At 50.8% G+C, this 21,460-nt stretch overlaps 1 protein-coding gene across 1 annotated transcript in view; it reads left to right on the forward strand.

Moving 5' to 3' along the window:
- The first annotated feature begins 4,772 nt into the window (after positions 1-4,772).
- Positions 4,773-21,460, forward strand: part of dlg1b (discs large MAGUK scaffold protein 1b) — a 103,564-nt gene continuing 86,876 nt past the window's right edge. Inside the window, 2 exon segments of the mRNA XM_072441920.1 lie at positions 4,773-5,206; positions 15,005-15,136. Coding sequence (XP_072298021.1) covers positions 5,188-5,206; positions 15,005-15,136 — 151 coding nt within the window. The 5' untranslated portion in view covers positions 4,773-5,187.

A 21,460-nucleotide genomic window follows, 5' to 3' on the forward strand; every position in this document is an offset into this window, starting at 1 on the left:
TCTCCCTCCTCTCCCCCCATGGCGCTCCCTCTCCCCCCCATGGCGCTCCCTCTCCCCCCTCTCCCCCCATGGCGCTCCCTCTCCCCCATGACACTCCCTCTCCCCCATGGCGCTCCCTCTCCCCCATGGCGCTCCCTCTCCCCCCCATGGCGCTCCCTCTCCCCCCTCTCCCCCATGGCGCTCCCTCTCCCCCCTCTCCCCCATGACGCTCCCTCTCCCCCCATGGCGCTCCCTCTCCCCCTCTCCCCCCATGGCGCTCCCTCTCCACCCATGGCGCTCCCTCTCCCCCCTCTCTCCCCATGGCGCTCCCTCTCCCCCCTCTCCCCCCATGACGCTCCCTCTCCCCCCATTGCGCTCCCTCTCCCCCCCATGGCGTTCCTTCTCCCCCCTCTCCCCCATGGCGCTCCATCTCCCCCCTCTCCCCCCATGGCGCTCCCTCTCCCCCCATGACACTCCCTCTCCCCCATGGCGCTCCCTCTCCCCCCTCTCCCCCATGACACTCCCTCTCCCCCCATGGAGCTCCCTCTCCCCCCTCTCCCCCATGACACTCCCTCTCCCCCCTCTCCCCCCATGACACTCCCTCTCCCCCCATGACGCTCCCTCTCCCCCCATGACACTCCCTCTCCCCCATGGCGCTCCCTCTCCCCCATGACACTCCCTCTTCCCCCCATGACACGCCCTCTCCCCCCTCTCCCCCATGGCGCTCCCTCTCCCCCCTCTCTCCCCATGGCGCTCCCTCTCCCCCCTCTCCCCCATGACACTCCCTCTCCCCCCTCTCCCCCCCATGGCGCTCCCTCTCCCCCCTCTCTCCCCATGGCGCTCCCTCTCCCCCCTCTTCCCCCATGGCGCTCCCTCTCCCCCCCATGGCGCTCCCTCTCCCCCCTCTCCCCCATGACGCTCCCTCTCCCCCCTCTTCCCCCATGGCGCTCCCTCTCCCCCCTCTCCCCCATGGCGCTCCCTCTCCCCCCTCTCCCCCCATGGCACTCCCTCTCCCCCCATGGCGCTCCCTCTCCCCCCTCTCCCCCATGACACTCCCTCTCCCCCCTCTCCCCCATGACACTCCCTCTCCCCCCTCTCCCCCCCATGGCGCTCCCTCTCCCCCCTCTCTCCCCATGGCGCTCCCTCTCCCCCCTCTTCCCCCATGGTGCTCCCTCTCCCCCCCATGGCGCTCCCTCTCCCCCCTCTCCCCCATGACGCTCCCTCTCCCCCCTCTTCCCCCATGGCGCTCCCTCTCCCCCCTCTCCCCCATGGCGCTCCCTCTCCCCCCTCTCTCCCCATGGCGCTCCCTCTCCCCCATGGCGCTCCCTCTCCCCCCCATGGCGCTCCCTCTCCCCCCTCTCCCCCATGACTCTCCCTCTCCCCCCTCTTCCCCCATGGCGCTCCCTCTTCCCCCTCTCCCCCATGGCGCTCCCTCTCCCCCCTCTCTCCCCATGGCGCTCCCTCTCCCCCCTGTCCCCCCATGACACTCCCTCTCCCCCCCATGGCGCTCCCTCTCCCCCCTCTCCCCCATAACGCTCCCTCTTCCCCCATGACACTCCCTCTCCCCCCTCTCCCCCATGACACTCCCTCTCCCCCCCATGGCGCTCCCTCTCCCCCCTCTCCCCCATGACACTCCCTCTCCCCCCCATGGCGCTCCCTCTCCCCCCTCTCCCCCCATGGCGCTCCCTCTCCCCCCTCTCCCCCATGACACTCCCTCTCCCCCCTCTCCCCCGCATGGCGCTCCCTCTCCCCCCTCTCTCCCCATGGCGCTCCCTCTCCCCCCTCTTCCCCCATGGTGCTCCCTCTCCCCCCCATGGCGCTCCCTCTCCCCCCTCTCCCCCATGACGCTCCCTCTCCCCCCTCTTCCCCCATGGCGCTCCCTCTCCCCCCTCTCCCCCATGGCGCTCCCTCTCCCCCCTCTCTCCCCATGGCGCTCCCTCTCCCCCCTCTCCCCCATGACGCTCCCTCTCCCCCCATGACACTCCCTCTCCCCCCGTGGCGCTCCCTCTCCCCCCTCTTCCCCCATGGCGCTCCCTCTCCCCCCCATGGCGCTCCCTCTCCCCCCTCTCCCCCATGACTCTCCCTCTCCCCCCTCTTCCCCCATGGCGCTCCCTCTTCCCCCTCTCCCCCATGGCGCTCCCTCTCCCCCCTCTCTCCCCATGGCGCTCCCTCTCCCCCCTCTCCCCCATGACACTCCCTCTCCCCCCCATGGCGCTCCCTCTCCCCCCTCTCCCCCATAATGCTCCCTCTCCCCCCATGACACTCCCTCTCCCCCCTCTCCCCCATGACACTCCCTCTCCCCCCCATGGCGCTCCCTCTCCCCCCTCTCCCCCCTCTCCCCCATGACACTCCCTCTCCCCCCCATGGCGCTCCCTCTCCCCCCTCTCTCCCCATGGCGCTCCCTCTCCCCCCTCTTCCCCCATGGTGCTCCCTCTCCCCCCCATGGCGCTCCCTCTCCCCCCTCTCCCTCATGACGCTCCCTCTCCCCCCTCTTCCCCCATGGCGCTCCCTCTCCCCCCTCTCCCCCATGGCGCTCCCTCTCCCCCCTCTCTCCCCATGGCGCTCCCTCTCCCCCCTCTCCCCCATGGCGCTCCCTCTCCCCCCTCTCTCCCCATGGCGCTCCCTCTCCCCCATGGCGCTCCCTCTCCCCCCCATGGCGCTCCCTCTCCCCCCTCTCCCCCATGACTCTCCCTCTCCCCCCTCTTCCCCCATGGCGCTCCCTCTTCCCCCTCTCCCCCATGGCGCTCCCTCTCCCCCCTCTCTCCCCATGGCGCACCCTCTCCCCCCTGTCCCCCCATGACACTCCCTCTCCCCCCCATGGCGCTCCCTCTCCCCCCTCTCCCCCATAACGCTCCCTCTTCCCCCATGACACTCCCTCTCCCCCCTCTCCCCCATGACACTCCCTCTCCCCCCCATGGCGCTCCCTCTCCCCCCTCTCCCCCATGACACTCCCTCTCCCCCCCATGGCGCTCCCTCTCCCCCCATGGCGCTCCCTCTCCCCCCTCTCCCCCATGACACTCCCTCTCCCCCCTCTCCCCCGCATGGCGCTCCCTCTCCCCCCTCTCTCCCCATGGCGCTCCCTCTCCCCCCTCTTCCCCCATGGTGCTCCCTCTCCCCCCCATGGCGCTCCCTCTCCCCCCTCTCCCCCATGACGCTCCCTCTCCCCCCTCTTCCCCCATGGCGCTCCCTCTCCCCCCTCTCCCCCATGGCGCTCCCTCTCCCCCCTCTCTCCCCATGGCGCTCCCTCTCCCCCCTCTCCCCCATGACGCTCCCTCTCCCCCCATGACACTCCCTCTCCCCCCATGGCGCTCCCTCTCCCCCCTCTTCCCCCATGGCGCTCCCTCTCCCCCCCATGGCGCTCCCTCTCCCCCCTCTTCCCCATGACGCTCCCTCTTCCCCCTCTCCCCCATGGCGCTCCCTCTCCCCCCTCTCTCCCCATGGCGCTCCCTCTCCCCCCTCTCCCCCATGACACTCCCTCTCCCCCCCATGGCGCTCCCTCTCCCCCCTCTCCCCCATAATGCTCCCTCTCCCCCCATGACACTCCCTCTCCCCCCTCTCCCCCATGACACTCCCTCTCCCCCCCATGGCGCTCCCTCTCCCCCCTCTCCCCCCTCTCCCCCATGACACTCCCTCTCCCCCCCATGGCGCTCCCTCTCCCCCCTCTCCCCCCATGACACTCCCTCTCCCCCCTCTCCCCCATGACACTCCCTCTCCCCCATGACACTCCCTCTCCCCCCTCTCCCCCATGACACTCCCTCTCCCCCCTCTCCCCCATGACACTCCCTCTCCCCCATGACACTCCCTCTCCCCCCTCTCCCCCATAGCGCTCCCTCTCCCCCATGACACTCCCTCTCCCCCCTCTCCCCCATGACACTCCCTCTCCCCCATGACACTCCCTCTCCCCCCTCTCCCCCATGACACTCCCTCTCCCCCCTCTCCCCCATAGCGCTCCCTCTCCCCCCATGACCCTCCCTCTTCCCCATGGCCCTCTCCCCCCTCTTCCCCCATGGCGCTCTCCCCCCTCTTCCCCCATGGCGCTCCCTCTCCCCCCTCTCTCCCCATGGTGCTCCCTCTCCCCCCTCTCCCCCATAACGCTCCCTCTCCCCCCATGACACTCCCTCTCCCCCCTCTCCCCCATGACACTCCCTCTCCCCCCCATGGCGCTCCCTCTCCCCCCTCTCCCCCATGACACTCCCTCTCCCCCCCATGGCGCTCCCTCTCCCCCCTCTCCCCCATGACACTCCCTCTCCCCCCATGACACTCCCTCTCCCCCCCATGGCGCTCCCTCTCCCCCATGACACTCCCTCTCCCCCCTCTCCCCCATGACACTCCCTCTCCCCCATGACACTCCCTCTCCCCCCTCTCCCCCATGACACTCCCTCTCCCCCCTCTCCCCCCATGACACTCTCCCCCCTCTCCCCCCATGACACTCCCTCTCCCCCCTCTCCCCCCTCTCCCCCATGACACTCCCTCTTCCCCATGGCCCTCTCCCCCCTCTTCCCCCATGGCGCTCTCCCCCCTCTTCCCCCATGGCGCTCCCTCTCCCCCCTCTCTCCCCCATGGCGCTCCCTGCCTTTACTCCTGCCTGCTCCTGTAGGTGAGCGTGAGCTGGTGATTGGGCGCCAGGTTGAAAGGGGAAGGCTTTTGGAAATCACATGGTACAACGTCTCCAGCTCCGTGAGTGACTGGAGACGCCATTTTGCTGGAAAGTTTGGAATTTGTAAACCTGAGGAGGAGGAGGAGGGGTCAGGAAAACTACTGCGGAGGGGACAGGACGCTTTTCTTTACAGCCACGGAAGTTCGACACGATCAGAGCTGGGCTTGGCACGGCGGCAGTGCCACGGCTCAACTTGGAAGTTTTTATTTTTAGGAAAACCAGTAGCGCTTTGGTCTGAGCTTTCCCTCTTGGTCCCAAACCTGCAGCCCAGAACAGCTCGGCTCAGCCCGCCGCGCAACGAGCCCGGAGCTTTTTCCGCGCAGCCGCGGCCGCTTGTGCGGGATTACACCGGACTCGGAGCTTCTCTGGCGGCAGACGCAGCTCGGACTCTCGGTGACCCGCTGGAGCGTGGACGCGGCGCCTCTTTTAGAACTACTTTTCCTGTGTCGTCTTGAACACTGGAAACTGTCCTTGATCACGGAACACGCCGCTCGAAGTGTCCCGGGGTCAGAGTTTATGTGGCCGACACAGGATCTGCGCCAGAGCGAGTCATGCCGGTCCGAAAGAAAGGTAAGAGCAGCTTTCACTTTAATTAGCAGCTCCGCTAGCGGCGCCTGCAGCTCCTCCTCACAGCAGCTCCTCCTCACAGCAGCTCCTCCTCACAGCAGCTCCTCCTCACAGCAGCTCCTCCTCACAGCAGCTCCTCCTCACAGCAGCTCCTCACAACAGCAGCAGCAGCTCCTCGCAGCAGCAGCAGCTCCTCGCAGCAGCAGCAGCTCCTCGCAACAGCAGCAGCTCCTCGCAGCAGCTCCTCGCAGCAGCAGCTCCTCACAACAGCAGCAGCAGCAGCAGCTCCGCAGCAGCTCCGCAGCAGCAGCTCCTCGCAGCAGCAGCAGCTCCTCGCAGCAGCTCCTCGCAGCAGCAACAGCTCCTCGCAGCAGCTCCTCGCAGCAGCAGCAGCTCCTCGCAGCAGCTCCTCGCAGCAGCTCCTCGCAGCAGCAGCAGCTCCTCGCAGCAGCTCCTCGCAGCAGCAGCAGCTCCTCGCAGCAGCTCCTCGCAGCAGCAGCAGCTCCTCGCAGCAGCTCCTCGCAGCAGCAGCAGCTCCTCGCAGCAGCTCCTCGCAGCAGCAGCAGCTCCTCGCAGCAGCTCCTCGCAGCAGCAGCAGCTCCTCGCAGCAGCTCCTCGCAGCAGCAGCAGCTCCTCGCAGCAGCTCCTCACAGCAGCAGCAGCAGCTCCTCGCAGCAGCAGCTCCTCGCAGCAGCAGCAGCTCCTCGCAGCAGCAGCAGCTCCTCACAGCAGCAGCAGCAGCTCCTCACAACAGCAGCAGCAGCTCCTCACAACAGCAGCAGCAGCTCCTCACAACAGCAGCAGCAGCTCCTCACAACAGCAGCAGCAGCAGCTCGCAGCAGCAGCAGCTCCTCGCAGCAGCAGCTCCTCGCAGCAGCTGCTGTTCCCTCACAACAGGAGCTGCTGTTCCCTCACAACAGGAGCTGCTGTTCCCTCACAACAGGAGCTGCTGTTCCCTCACAACAGGAGCTGCTGTTCCCTCACAACAGCAGCTCCTCAATGCAGCTCCTCAAAGCGCAGCAGCTCCTTGCAGCAGCTCTTCGCAGCAGCAGCTCCTCGCAGCAGCATTAGCTCCTCAATGCAGCTCCTCAAGGCGCAGCAGCAGCAGCTCCTTGCAGCAGCTCCTCGCAGCAGCTCCTCGCACCCTCACTCGCCCTTTTAGCTCCACACATGTCTCTTGGCAGTCGGGTAAAGGTCCTCGCTGCTTAGCCAGAGCTGCTAAAATCTTGGATGTGGTGCATCTGGTTTGCACAGCAGCCCATCTAAAAATACTCTCGAATATGAATGAAATATTTACGGCGCACTCCATCCATCACCACTGCTCCACAGACAGTGCCACAATAACGTGCTCTCACACTGCAGCCTGGACTCTTCAGGAAAGTGGCATCACTGGCCTCAGGTGGGTGGCCTGCTGTGCCTCACTGATGTGGATGTGAAGTTGTGATGTCACTTATCAAAACTGCACACTAAAAAGAACTGAAACGTTGTTGGTTGTCTGTGTTTATGTCTCCGTGTTGACTCTGGGACGAGCTGGCCCTTGTCCATGGCCCCTGTCCAATCACTGTACAGAGAACTTGTTTGTTTCCAAACAAACTAGCTTTTTTGAGAAGCATCGAGTTGTCTCAAGGTCACAGGGCTCAAGGTCAAGTCAAGTCCAAGACGAGCCCGGAGTCTAGTGGAATTCAAGTCTAGGTCGAGTCACAAATGTTTATTTGTCTATTTGATCAAGTCAAGTCGTCCTTGATGTGTTAAACAGCAGCGTTTGGAAAATCAGATGTGAACTAACCTTTTGTCTTTTAACGTCTCTTACAGAGGTCTTGTTGTGGAGATGGGGTTGTTTTTTGTCGCGTTTCTGTGTACAGTGTGTTTTTAACATGTTCTAATTCAGTATTAATTGTATTTCTCTGATCTTCATGTGTTACATGTCCTGTTTTCTGTCCACATCAGACCAATGGGACTAAACCCTAACCCACATTTCCATGTTGGAATAAACACATGCTCATTAACAGGTCCCGTATTGAATAAAGATCAGCACAAAACTCAAGTTCACAACTTACAACTCAGTAATAGTAAGCAGTTATTTCTATTATTCATTTTAGATTTAAAATGTTACATTATAAACCGAACTATTACAAATTACCCATAACTATGACTAACTATGTATTTAAAAAAAATATTAGTCAAGATTTGTCCATTTATTGCAGCCCTTGTAGTAGGGCTAATTTTAAAATACAATTTTATTTTTGAAAGAAATATTGCGATTTATTTACACTGCATTAAAATCAAACAAAAAAGAACGCCTTCTTTTTTTTTTTTTTAGCCTGGGCTGCTCATTATGCCTGAAATTGCATTTCTAATTTACTTTTTTTTTTAAAAAGTTTTTAAATTTAAGTTTTCCCCAACTTGTTATACTGTATTAGGATTGGAATTGATTAGAAGTGACGTAACTGCATGTGCTGCAGCCATTTGTCAGATAATCAAATCGTCAAAGCAAGAGTTTTACTGTTTAGAAGCAAGAGAGGAGGACTTCCGGGTTCTGGCGCCGCTTTACGCTGACGCACCCACACCTCTGCTGCCAAACGTTGCTTTAAATCATCATTTGACCCACTTAATCCCAAGGAAAAAGAACCGGGATGAAGTCTAGTACGGGACAAAACGAACAAGGCTGACGGTCCGCGGCCCCATCACAAAACAGCCCGCATCGCGACCGAGCCCACCGAGCTGACCTGAGAAATGGAGTCCAGCTGGCAAAGATAAAGATTCTCACAACTTCTTTGTATAGGAATGGGGGGAGAATATAACTAATCATTAATTATTGCTCAAGAAGTCCGAAATAAGACGTGAAATGCAGCGTGATATGGAATCTTCAGGGGTCTCGCTACGTACATTCAGGGCTCCCCCGCCATCCCTAACATGATAAATTAAATCGTTTCAGATAATGCGGACAATCATCCACGAGGCCTGATGATGAGGTTTCTTAACAATAGTGTGAAGGAACGTGTCTTGAAGCCTGCAAAGGTTAAAGGTATATTCCATACAAGGGTTGTCAACAACGGCAAAAGTTCCACCACATCTGTGAGGAGCTCAGGAGGAGAAAACTGACACGGGTTTTCTTCCCCAACGACTCTTCTGTGATTTTGAAGGTGAATACGTGCTCAGAACACCAGGAGAAGCAGACGTGCTCTTAAGGAAAATGCAAAACACACAGAAATGAACAGTACAAAGGATGGAGCCACCAACATGGGGGATGTGAGTGCGGGTCACATGGTGATATATTTCTGTAAATTTGAAGAACGTGATGACATGATTTATTCAAAAACATCAGACTTTATGCTCCATATCAGCTGTCTGCTTTTTTTTTTTTTTTACATTAAATCTGTGACTAAACTCATCTACTCATTTATCCAGTTCTTTCCGATGATTGGTGTCAGAAGAGCCTGGATTTTATTTTGTGGGGCCCTTCCCTAGGATTGGACTTCCCTCCATTTTACGATCAGTTTCTTGCTCAGATTTTGGGTTTAATGCCAGTTTCCAGCATGCACTCTTTTGTTTTCTTTTTTACACTTTTTAGCTGTTTTGTTTTCCATTTTTGTTGTTCAGAGAGATTTAACCTGTTACCATCCACCTGTGCGCCGGCGAGCATTTTCCATACCTCAAATATTCTCTTACATCATCACTTTTATCTCCGTGGTCAATACCAGCAAGCCATACATAATTTTAAAGCTTATTTTCTCAACAAAACGAATATGTCATTGATTTACATTGAATAATATGCCCCAAGAAGCAATTGCCTATAGTTTGTGAGAAAGTCTCAACTTTTACAAACGCATGTCCTGTTTGCTGTTTATGACGGACGAAACGGCTTTAATTCTGTACATCCTTGTACTCAGTCTGTCCGTAAGGAACCATTGAAAAACAATATCCACTTGTATTTTTCCTGAAGTTATCCCATTTTGAGATGTTGTCAAGTAAACAAAGTTTTCTTCTCTGATGATATTCAGGATGAAGGCTCGTCCGGCGCATTTCTCCGTCCATAACAAATGACCTGTTTGACTTATAAGATGGTGTTTGGCATCGATCTTTTCCTCAGACTGTTACCTACAGAATGAGACCATCCAAAAAAATGCGCAGCTTCCGACGTGCAAAGCTAACTTGTTTTTAGCCACATAGCTAACATTAGCAGTGAATTAGCGGACTTTGACACATTATTCTAGCCAATAAGAATAGCTTTAGAATGCGGGGCGGGACTTAGGGGTCCCACACACAGAATCTTCTGTATTTACGTGCGTAAGGCTGTAAAGAGACAGATTTTTCGGCAAGAGGCGGCTAGATTTTTACGCATAACGTTTTCTGATTTAATTAGCCTTTTGAACGCGGATTTTGTTAGATATATGTATTATACCAATATAAAAAAAAACATATATGTATGTGTATATATGTTGGTTTTTTTCACCTCGATATGGGAAATTCATGGGTAAACTCATATTTACACATTTTCACATACATTTTTTTTAGCAGTTACAATAGCTAATAGTGGTCTACAAAACATCAAAATGTATGTTTTATGATCATAGAGGAGCTAAAATTGTAATAAAACAGTTTGGCACAGTTGGCACATATTTGGATCACTTGTTCTGAATATACTTTTTGATACAAAAAGGTCAACAGCACCAAAATGCCTGTTCTAGAGATCTGAAACTTTACACAGTTGTTGTCAACAAGATAAACAGCATGTACAGTGAACAGCATATGCACACAATGAAGTATGTCATGCTCAGGACCATTACAAATAGACAATATTCAGGCGAGACTAAAAAAAGGATGTTTTGTTTATGTTTGGGCTTAATTGGGGTTCATATGCACATCTACAGAAACTAGAAGGCCTAAGCTTTCTAATGATGCATCACACTTGCATGTGGGCTGTAAGATCCTCTTTTAATAAGCAATGCCATTGTCCAACCATTGTGCACAGGGCGAAATAGGTGGATGGTAACGGGTGCATCCCAATCTCATCATCGTTACAAGTAACATCCTTCAATGTGACTGGCTGATATTCAGGCTGCGAAATAGACGGGGGCCCGGGGCCCGCAAGCAGTTGAATCTCCGGTGGGCCCGTGGTGCCCCTCCTGGAAAAAAATCAAGATTTAACTAGTCATTTGGCCATATTCGGGGCATGTTCATCGCTTAAAGGTGCAATGGACGATCGGCGATTTGAGAACGCAGGCGGAAGTGCGCATGCGCACTCCCCCGTGCTGACGGATACAGCACACACGTGCGTTTATTAGCGCGACGGATCGCATCTCATCTCTTGTCTCCTGTAGATTTCTGTCCACTGTCTTTATCTTCATTTTGTCCCGTACACTGAGGGAACTATATTATGATAGATCAATGCGCTTAGACACGTGCAAACGTAGGGACGAGCCACACGCGGCTGCAGGTGAGCGGTAGGTGCGTTTTATGATTGATACGTGGCAGGACTAATCGGCAGTCCACGCCACGAGGAAATAAGACTTAGATTTGTGCCAAAAAAATCGTCCATTCAACCTTTAAGTTTCGTTTTGACAGACATGCCCACTTCGCACGTCTTCTCGCTTTTCATTGGCCGAGCGGTCTCCGTGATGTAATATCGATGAAAGCGGGCATCTGATTGGCCGCTGCGTTCGTGTTGCGTTCACATGTCCTCGGAAATGCCCTGTCTAATTTTCGGGGGCAATGTATATATGTTAGTAGTTTATTTTGTAGGACGTGATTTCATATATTCCACAAGATCTCTTGTGTCAAATGCTGTAAACAGTATTTATTTTGTATATAAAAAACATTATTATATTGAATTAAACAGTTTTAAAGATCATGATCTCTGGTTTATATGATTCAGTATTTGTGCTCTTCATATCAAATAACAGATAAAAGTATTTTAAATTGTTTTACATGCTAATAACCAGGTTTAAAACAACACATTTATCTTGTTCTTATGATGCCGCACGCGCTTGTGGGCCCCTGAAATTGCTTGGGGGGCCCCTAACTTTGAAAATCTATTTCTCAGGCTGATATTGAACTCAATCAAACGAACAAACCATTTTAACAAAAAGGAAAAAAGAGTTGACATTATGTTTACACATTTGAATTTATTTTTTCCGGAGTCCAACTCCCTTTTTAAATCAGTCCAACTGATGGTCTAAACTAATGAGCTAACATTCACAAAATTCATACAATGTGGAAAATTTAGGTCAAGTTTTGGCAAATTTAGCATTTTCAATGTGCAGATTTTCGTAATAAATACAAGACGTTTCTGCCTTACTTTTTGTTGAATGTCCCAGTCACAATTGTAAGTCAAAAATAAACTGGCAATCGTCTCCTCTTGTCTCTCTCTCGTCTCCTCTTGTCTCTCTCTCGTCTCCTCTTGTCTCTCTCTCGTCTCGGTGTCCTTGTTCTCCATCATTCCCAGCTGAACCGTTACTGGACGCTATGCGTCGTCAGCCGACATCCAGAAGGGAATCATTTAGAGCAGAATTCAGATGTTTCCTTTCCAAGCACAATGAGAGACCCGCATCCTCCACCAATTCTGTCGAAGTTTAGTCTATACAGACTGCGAGAGGCGAGGATTGTTCTCAAAGTCTTTTATTTGATGAAAATAGGGAAAACAGTAGCATGTTGTTCGTCTTGCAGCTGAGATTCGACTCTTAACAAGATTTAGCTGTGTTTTATTTAGCTGTTGCTTGGGTCTGATAAACATGGCCTGACCTTCGCTATGATGTCCGCTTTAAGATTGTTTAGACTAGTCCACAGATAATCAGAAAATACACAGAATAGTTAAAATACACAGAATAGTTCATTGTGACGCATATGCAGTAAGATTGTTGTGACGCATGATAAATAGGACACAGACGTGACAATAATTAGATCAATATCCACACACTGAACATCAAAAGCTAACAAAATTCCGGTTAAAAAGAATATTAATTAAAAGATTTTCACTCCTGTAGGAGGTAGATGGGGCGGGCACGCCACCCTATCTACCTCCGGCCTCTCCTGTTGGTTAACAAAGAGGATATTTTATCAAGTGAAACCAAATACTCTCCTTAATGGGAGTGTCCGCCCGGAGGGCAGGGCTTACTCTGAGTAGGATAAATATCGGTGTTCCCAGACTCGATTTGCAGATTGAGAATGAATGTATGTAATGAATTTGAGGAGACCCCAGGAAGAATAGCAACTGGTTTGCAGGAGCTAATGGGGATCTTAACTAAACTAAACAAAACAACTCAACTCTTGGATGGGAGTCAAAACTTCCAGATTGAGTCCAGATGACTACAACTGAATCTTTTTCTACAATTAAAGTGCTAAACAAATTTCACAGACGATTTAATTTTAAACAAATATTGGGGCTGTTTACGATGGTCCAACTTCGATAATTAAAATCAATGGTCATTTACAGATCCACTGACTCTGAAAAAGGGGGTCAGGCAGGGCTGTGCCTGATCTCCCTTCCAGTTTGCTCTGTATTTGGAACCATTGACCCAATTTAATAGACAATAAAAACAATTTGCAGTGGACAGGATGGACAAGACGGTCCTACAACATCCAGAGACATTAGGTACAACCTCAGTAACTTGAGCTTGGGTGATGGACGAGCCAGCCTCTGAGACTTCTCGCTTCTCATTGGCCGAGCTGTCCGTGATCTAATTTTGATGAAAGCGGGCATCTGATTGGCCGCTGCGTTCGGGTCGTGTTCATGTGTCCTCGGAAATGCCCGGTCTAATTTTGCTGCAAAAGTGAAGACTGAGTAAAGTGTCACACCTGTCCCCTGCATCAGTCTGACAGGAGCAGGATTATTGTACTGGACCGTGTGTTTGGTACAAGCCACAGGTATTTATTTGACAAGCTTTGGTATTTAACAGAACTCTTACAAGCTTCTATTTTAACAATATTTATGCTTGATTGGTTCCTGACAAGATTGATTCAGAATATTTATTATAAAACATATAAGATCTCCTTGCTGTGTCTGTACTCGGGTTATTTTGTAGACTGTGATTTTATTTATTCCTGCTGCAGAACATAAGATCTCCTTGTGTCAAATGTTGTATACAGTATTTATTTTGTATCCTAGAAACATTATTATATTGAATTAAACATTATTAAAGATCATGATCTCTGGTTTATAGGAATTCAGTATTTGTGCTCTTCATATCAAATAAAAGTACTTTAAATTGTACAACAAATTTATCTTGTTCTCATGACGCCGCGATGCTGCGCGCGCTTGTGGGCCCCTGAAATTGCTGGGGGGCCCCTAACTTTTTTAGGTAGGGGGCCCCCTGGCCCTTACTTTGAAAATCTCTTTCTCAGCCTGGCTCTACTAAATATGTATTAAACAAGTGGAAACGAGAGTGGTCTTGTTTTGACGGACAAACAGTGGGAATATGTTTGTACCTCCATGTGGAAGACCACAAAATCACATGTTATGAGCGAGTTTTGTTTAAAGAATGTATTTTGGAACTTGTACTTGTGCCTAAAATCTCCTCCCATGGACACAGTGGATGGATAGCATTGGAATGTGCTTTTGGCAGCAGGAGAAAAAGCCATAACAAAGAAATGGATGATGTAAAACCCCCCGATGACCAAGGACTGGACAGATGTAATAACAGAAAATTAGACAAATGGAAAAAATTACATTCAAACTTAATTTGGAAAAGGACCTAAAAAATCCTTCAAAAAATAAAGAGAAAGGAGTGAAAGAGTGCAGCGGAGCGAGTTTGAGATCTAGGGCTATTATTGTTTAGTGTGGCTTTTTTGAAAGCCTAAATCCTTCGCAGTGGCTGATATATTCACCACATCAACTCGATCTAACGTGCACCTGGACCACACAGAAAAAAGTGAAGCACAAACACGCAGAGGACTCTGGAGGATAGTGACATTCAACCGGATTTACATTCATTCAAGTTTGTCATATGGCAAGCTCTATTGTTACAAAGCACACAGGCATTTTCCCCCCTCACTTTTAAATTTCGCTCAGAACACTTCAAACTGTAATTCCAGTGTGTTGTGTAGTAAAATGCTATTGGATGAGAGGACATGGATGAGAACGCTGCAGTTTAAATTAAGCTGCATGAGAAGTGAAAGGGTGCACGGTGGCAAAGGCGGTTATGCGCTCTTGCCTCCCAAGAAGGAGATCATGGGTTTGATTCCCAGACCAGACCAACATCACATGATCTCTCTGGGTGGAGTCTGCATGTCCTCCCCGTGTTACCGTGGGTTCTCTCCGGGTTCTCCGGCTTCCTCCCACCGTCCAAAGACATGCATGTGTTAGGTAAAATTGGTGACTCTAAATTGGCCCTAGTGAATGAATGTGAGAGTGAACTGTCGGTAATGTCTATGTATCTGTGTTGGCCCTGCGACAAGTTGGCCACTGTCCAGGGTGTACCCCGCCTAAGGCCCAAAGTCACTCCAGTCAGGCTCCAGTCACCCGCGACCCCGAAAGGGAACAAGCGGTAGGAAATGGATGGATGGAGAAGTGATAAAGTTTTCATTACTCTTACATTTCCCGTGTTTGTCCTGCTCCTTTGTCAGTCCGTCTGCCCCTGCTGCTTTGTTTTACTGGCTGTTTTAGTAGCGATGATGTTTTATGGTTGGATCACCGACAATGCGCACGCACGAGGAGAAGCAGGGGCTTACAAATCGCTTACAAGGATCCACGTATCGAGGCCTTAATCGGCGTGTGCGTTCAAGGCTCTCGCTTAAATATTGCCTGTAAAATGAACTGCGTACATTTCTTTCACTTTCAGCGAGTAACTTGTGTTTCCTCTGCAGATGCACAGAGGGCGCTGGTGCTGCTGCAGGAGTACAGGGTCAAGCTGCAGCACACGGAGGAGCGGGCCCTGCGCCTCTCCATCCAGAGGGTCATCGACATCTTCCAGAGCAACCTCTTCCAGGCGCTCATAGGTATTCTGACCTTCCTCCAGCTCCTTGTTCCTTCTCCTCGTTCTCCTCAATCCTTCTCCTCACTCTCCTTGTTCCTTCTCCTTGTTCCATCTCTTCACTCTTCTCGTTCCTTCTCCTCGTTCTTTCTCTTCACACTCTTCTTCTTGCTCTCCTCGCTCTCCTTGCTCCTCGTTCCTTTTCCTCGCTCTCCTTGTTCCTTCTCCTCGCTCTCCTCGTTCCTTCTCCTCGTTCATTTTCCTCGCTCTCCTCGCTTTCTTCTTCTTCTCGCTCTTCTCGTTCCTTCTCCTCATTCCTTCTCTTCGTTCCTTCTTGCTCTTTTCGTTCCTTCTTGCTCTTCTCATTCCTTCTCGTTCTTTCTCCTCACACTCTTCTTCTTTCTCTCCTCGATCTCCTCGCTCCTCGTTCCTTCTCCTCGTTCCTTCTCCTCGCTATCCTCGTTCCTTCTCCTCGTTCCTTTTCCTCGCTCTCCTCGTTCCTTCTCCTCGCTCTCTTCTCGCTCTCCTCGTTCCTTTTCCTCGCTGTCCTCGTTCCTTCTCCTTGTTCCCTTTCCTCGCTCTCCTTGTTCCTTCTCCTCGCTCTCCTCGTTCCTTCTCGTTCCTTTTCCTCGCTATCGTTCCTTCTCCTCGCTCTCTTCTCGCTCTCCTCGTTCCCTCTTCTTGCTCTCCTCGTTCCTTCTCCTCGTTCCTTCTCCTTGCTCTCCTCGTTCCCTCTTCCCGCTCTCCTCGTTCCCTCTTCTTGCTCTCCTCGTTCCTTCTCCTCGCTCTCTTCTCGCTCTCCTCGTTCCCTCTTCTTGCTCTCCTCGTTCCTTCTCCTCGCTCTCTTCTTCTCGCTCTCCTCGTTCTCTCTTCTTGCTCTCCTCGTTCCTTCTCCTCGTTCCTTCTCCTTGCTCTCCTCGTTCCCTCTTCCCGCTCTCCTCGTTCCTTCTCCTTGCTCTCCTCGTTCCCTCTTCCCGCTCTTCTTGTTCCTTCTCCTCGTTCCTTCTCCTTGCTCTCCTCGTTCCCTCTTCCCGCTCTCCTCGTTCCTTCTCCTTGCTCTCCTCGTTCCCTCTTCCCGCTCTTCTTGTTCCTTCTCCTCGTTCCTTCTCCTTGCTCTCCTCGTTCCCTCTTCCCGCTCTCCTCGTTCCTTCTCCTTGCTCTCCTCGTTCTCTCTTCCCGCTCTTCTTGTTCCTTTTCCTTGTTCTTCTCGTTCCGTTTCCTTGCTCTTCTCGTTCCTTTTCCTTGCTCTTCTCGTTCCCTCTCCCCGCTCTTCTCATTCCCTCTTCTCGCTCTCCTTGTTCCTTTTCCTTGTTCTCCTCGTTCCTTCTCCTCGCTCTCTTCTTCTTCTCGCTCTCCTTGTTCCTTTTCCTTGCTCTTCTCGTTCCTTTTTCTTGCTCTTCTCCCCTCGCTCCAGCTCCCCACTTCTGCTCTGAGCTCCTGCTCCTTCCACAAATTTCGTTAAGTTAATATAAGATAAGATAACCCTTATTTGTCCCACAATGGGGAAATTTCAGTGTTGCAAAACGGATTAGGCACAAACAGCATAATAATAAAAAAACTAACTCTTAGGCTGAGCAAAATAATATGTATGTTTGCCGTAACCCGACCGACCCGGTATAAAACTAGCCGTCTGAAAAAAAAAAAAATATCAGCATTTTGTTAAAAAAAACCCGCCAAATTCTTTTATTTTTCTAATATTTCGCCGACTCACGGACCGGTCTTTCCTAAAGCGCAGTGTAGAATAATTTTATAGCGCTGGTAAACCTATATAACATCCCAAGAGACTAATAACGCATTGCGCATCCATATGCGTCTTCATTTTCGGTCCTCCATATGCTTCTGTATTAAACAGACTCTGCAGGAGGGAATCTGTATTGTCTTTTACTTGTTGGTTTGGCTCGGTCAGCGCCACTGACCTGGCCACCGCTCATGCCGTTTTGCATCATGGTGTAGCTTCATTTAAATTTGACTTGCGCATTGCATTCTGGGAGTGAAACACGCTCAGCAGCGTCATCACAACAAACATGGCGGCGATTTAGTCTCCCGATCGGGTTGATCGAGAACCTGGACTGTTGAAGCCTGACCCCTGGACTGTTGAAGTCTGACCCCTGGACTGTTGAAGTCTGACCCCTGGACTGTTGAAGTCTGACCCCTGGACTGTTGAAGCCCGACCCCTGGACTGTTGAAGCCTGATCCCTGGACTGTTGAAGCCTGACCCCTGGACTGTTGAAGCCTGATCCCTGGACTGTTGACGCCTGACCCCTGGACTGTTGAAGCCTGATCCCTGGACTGTTGACGCCTGACCCCTGGACTGTTGAAGCCTGACCCCTGGACTGTTGACGCCTGACCCCTGGACTGTTGACGCCTGACCCCTGGACTGTTGAAGCCTGACCCATGTCACTCAGAGTCAAAAAATGGCAATCTTTTTTTGCCTTCAAAGTAAAAAAAAATTGAATTTACCCACCGACCGACCCACTTGAAAAATGTTAGGTCGGGTTACAGCAAACAGACAATTTATTTGGGGTAGCCTTATTATATAACACTGTTATATAACTGTTCATATAACTGTTATATGAACAGAAAATATTGCACCAGGATGATTGACATTATGTCACAGTAAGAGATTCCAAAACCTCTGGCCTCATGTACTGAAGACGTGAGTATAGTACATCAGAGGGCAGTCCGCAGGATTCCAATCTTGAATATTGGACACATTTTTCTTTAAAGGTCCTTCCAAACTATCCACATCAAACTATCCACGCTGATGTTGATGTAGAGATTGTAACCCACTACCCTCTGGTCAAAAAGTGAAAATGAATTTGCCACTGCCCTTAATCCAAATAACAGTAATATTATACTTGTGGCCCATTCTAGATGTATTCCATTCATTTTTCAATCTGGCAGCTCCAGTCAGACATGTTGTAATCCGTGGTTGTAATCCAGTCAGTGCAGCCCCGCGCTCATCTCCCAAACAAACAGATGGCAAACGGATCCCACACTTTCCCAGTTTGATACATCGATCCCGGAGCGTAAAGTTAGACCAAACATTACATTTGAGGGCACATTAGAAACTTCAGAAAGAGTATTGCCTCCTAATGCCAGGTGTACGTCACCTATATCTCAATATTGATTTTCATTATCACAGTGACTATCTAAATATCAACATTTTGGATACCTTGCAGAAATGTGCAGAAATGTACCCGTAAATGTAGTTTACTTGTAGTACAAGTTAGTCTGTTGTGGCTCAAAATAGTGGCTGAAAGTACTATTAAAAGGTTGACATAAAAACATACATCCAATTAGTGCATTTAATATATTAGATTAATTTATTAGAAATATTAAAATGTGATATTTATAAATCTAATTTGTGTGTTCTTAGAGTTGGTATCATTTTGGCCCATAGGCTTTATTGGACAGTGTAGTGTGAAATGAGGATGAGAGAAGGACATTCAGCAGATTGTCAGAGCCAGAATCAAGCTCACAATGATGCAGGCGGCTAAACATAAGGTTTGGCATAAGTGCTATCCACTCAGCCACCGAACTGAATGTTTAATTTTGGTTTTAATAATCAACTTTGAAAAATGGCTAAATTGTCAAATCAGGTTCTATTCAAGTGAAGTACGAAATGGGAATGAAACTGATGAAAAACATGTTACTTGGTGGTGGAGTGGTTAAGGCGTTGGCTCATATGCCAGGCTCCATGTGCAGCCGGCCGCAGTGTTGAGTTTGCATCCTGACTTCGACAGTTTACTGTATGTCCTCCCTTCTCTCTCATCCCCATTTCACGCTGAGGGCCAAAAAAGTCCTTTAAAAAGAAGGGAGTGTCTACAGAGCCGCGGAGCGCAGCCGAAACTGCAATGTTGCTGCGCTATTTGACCGCGCCGAGTTAGACCGCGCCGGGATAGGGTCAGGGTTAGGGTCGGGGTCAGGCTCAGGGTTAGGGTTAGCCATGAGGCTATATGGCCGTGCCGCGGCTCCTGAAACTGCTGGGCTATTTCACTGCGCCGCGGCTCTGCAGCCACGGCCTACAAAGAAACTGGAAAAACATGCAGCACATTGTTAAGAGGATTCAAACGCACAACGCTGCGGCCTGCCACGGCAGATCTCACACGGCAGGCCCCACACGGCAGGCCCCACACGGCAGATCTCACACGGCAGGCCCCACACGGCAGGCCCCACACGGCAGGCCCCACACGGCAGGCCCCACACGGCAGGCCCCACACGGCAGGCATATGTGCGATCCACTCGACCACAAGCGGCACACCCAGTGCAACTATTTTCAAAGAAAAGACCAACTGAAGCCCCGGCTAGTGGAGCACATTTTCAATGCTTTATTTAACTGATAGTTTGAGCCCTTCGCTGTCAATAGTTATTAACCGGTTTACGTCAGTGCACAGTGTTTTATTTTTTTTAATTTTTTTTACTGTACGAGTCGTAATTAGACCACGTTGCATTACAAGAGAAAACGCAGAGCAGCGACGGATCACAGAAGGCTGACCCAAGGCTCCTATGAATGTAGTGATTATGAATAATGCATTGTTTATTCAAGAGTCATGTTGTAAAGTTGCTAACATTAGCAGCTTAACTTGGCTTGTGCAGGTAAGAGAGTGATAGTTTTCCATCTGATGCCAAAAGCCATGAGGCCTTAAAGGGCGTATATTACGCTAAATTGACACATTTTATTGATTTATTTTTTTTGATTTCTAACCCTTTTTTATTTTATTTTCCACAATGCTCTAAAATGTTTCCCTCATCATTGTGATCAGATTTAGATTTATTTAAATGTATTTGTGTTTTGTTGCCTGCGCTGGCATTACATTTTCTTTAAACTGCTTTAAAAAGGTCTTAAATTTAGCTTGCCCAAACCTGAAACTACGTTTTAATAAATGTGATTTTTTTTTTTGCCTTCTAGTGTTTCACCGTTGCATGTTTTTAATGCATTTTTTGGCATAATCAACATTGACCATGTACAGTACTTTTCCCACACGCTTTCGAACACTGCGGCCAATAAAATGGTGCATCAAATTTATAGATTTTTACTGGCTTACGGCCACCTGGGGGCACTCTAGCAGGAAGCGCAAGCGTTTGACACGCTGTAAAAGAAGACATCAGTGGACAGTTGTCATTGTCCAGGTGACGCATTGTGTTCTCTGTATTTTAAGCTTCAAAACGCGGTGTGTTTTATTACAATCAGACTCAAATGATGGAGAAATGAGTCTAATGATGAAGTGAATCTAGACGCAGCAGAACACAGACACATGCGGAGCGCGGACACGTAATATAGGGCGATCTGCAGTTTAAGATATTCCTTTATTGTCCCACATGGGGAAATTTCATTGGTGCAACGCAGGTAGATACAGAGGTAGATCCAGAAGAACAGATCACTTATAGGAAGTCTGAAAAACACTTTCAGTAGAAGAAGATCTCCTATAATAAATAAAAACTCCCATAGACAAATAAATAAATAAATACCATTGCATGTGATCACGACAGTAATTGCACATGAATATGTGTCACGACAGCACATAGATTGCACATGAATTTCACAGTAATTGCACAGTAATTGCACATATGACAGAATTGCACATCAGTATTAGGTTAGGTCAGTAAAAACCTGCCGCACTGAAATTGGACTTTCTTGGCCCAACCTGACAAAAGACAGTCCTGCATCACTACAGTGGACAGTCCTGCATCACTACAGTGGACAGTCCTGTATCACTACAGTGGACAGTCCTGCATCACTACAGTGGACACTACAGTGGACAGTCCTGCATCACTACAGTGGACAGTCCTGCATCACTACAGTGGACAGTCCTGCATCACTACAGTGGACAGTCCTGCATCACTACAGTGGACACTACAGTGGACAGTCCTGCATCACTACAGTGGACAGTCCTGCATCACTACAGTGGACACTACAGTGGACAGTCCTGCATCACTACAGTGGACAGTCCTGCATCACTACAGTGGACAGTCCTGCATCACTACAGTGGACAGTCCTGTATCACTACAGTGGACAGTCCTGCATCACTACAGTGGACACTACAGTGGACAGTCCTGCATCACTACAGTGGACAGTCCTGCATCACTACAGTGGACAGTCCTGCATCACTACAGTGGACAGTCCTGTATCACTACAGTGGACAGTCCTGTATCACTACAGTGGACAGTCCTGCATCACTACAGTGGACAGTCCTGCATCACTACAGTGGACAGTCCTGCATCACTACAGTGGACAGTCCTGTATCACTACAGTGGACAGTCCTGCATCACTACAGTGGAGCCACAAAACAGGACACCCTGCATCACTACAGTGGACAGTCCTGCATCACTACAGTGGACAGTCCTG

This window comes from Eucyclogobius newberryi, unplaced genomic scaffold, assembly GCF_026437365.1.
Source record: "Eucyclogobius newberryi isolate DKJ021-1_F unplaced genomic scaffold, fEucNew1.0.hap1 SCAF_12, whole genome shotgun sequence".
NCBI lineage: Eukaryota > Metazoa > Chordata > Actinopteri > Gobiiformes > Gobiidae > Eucyclogobius > Eucyclogobius newberryi.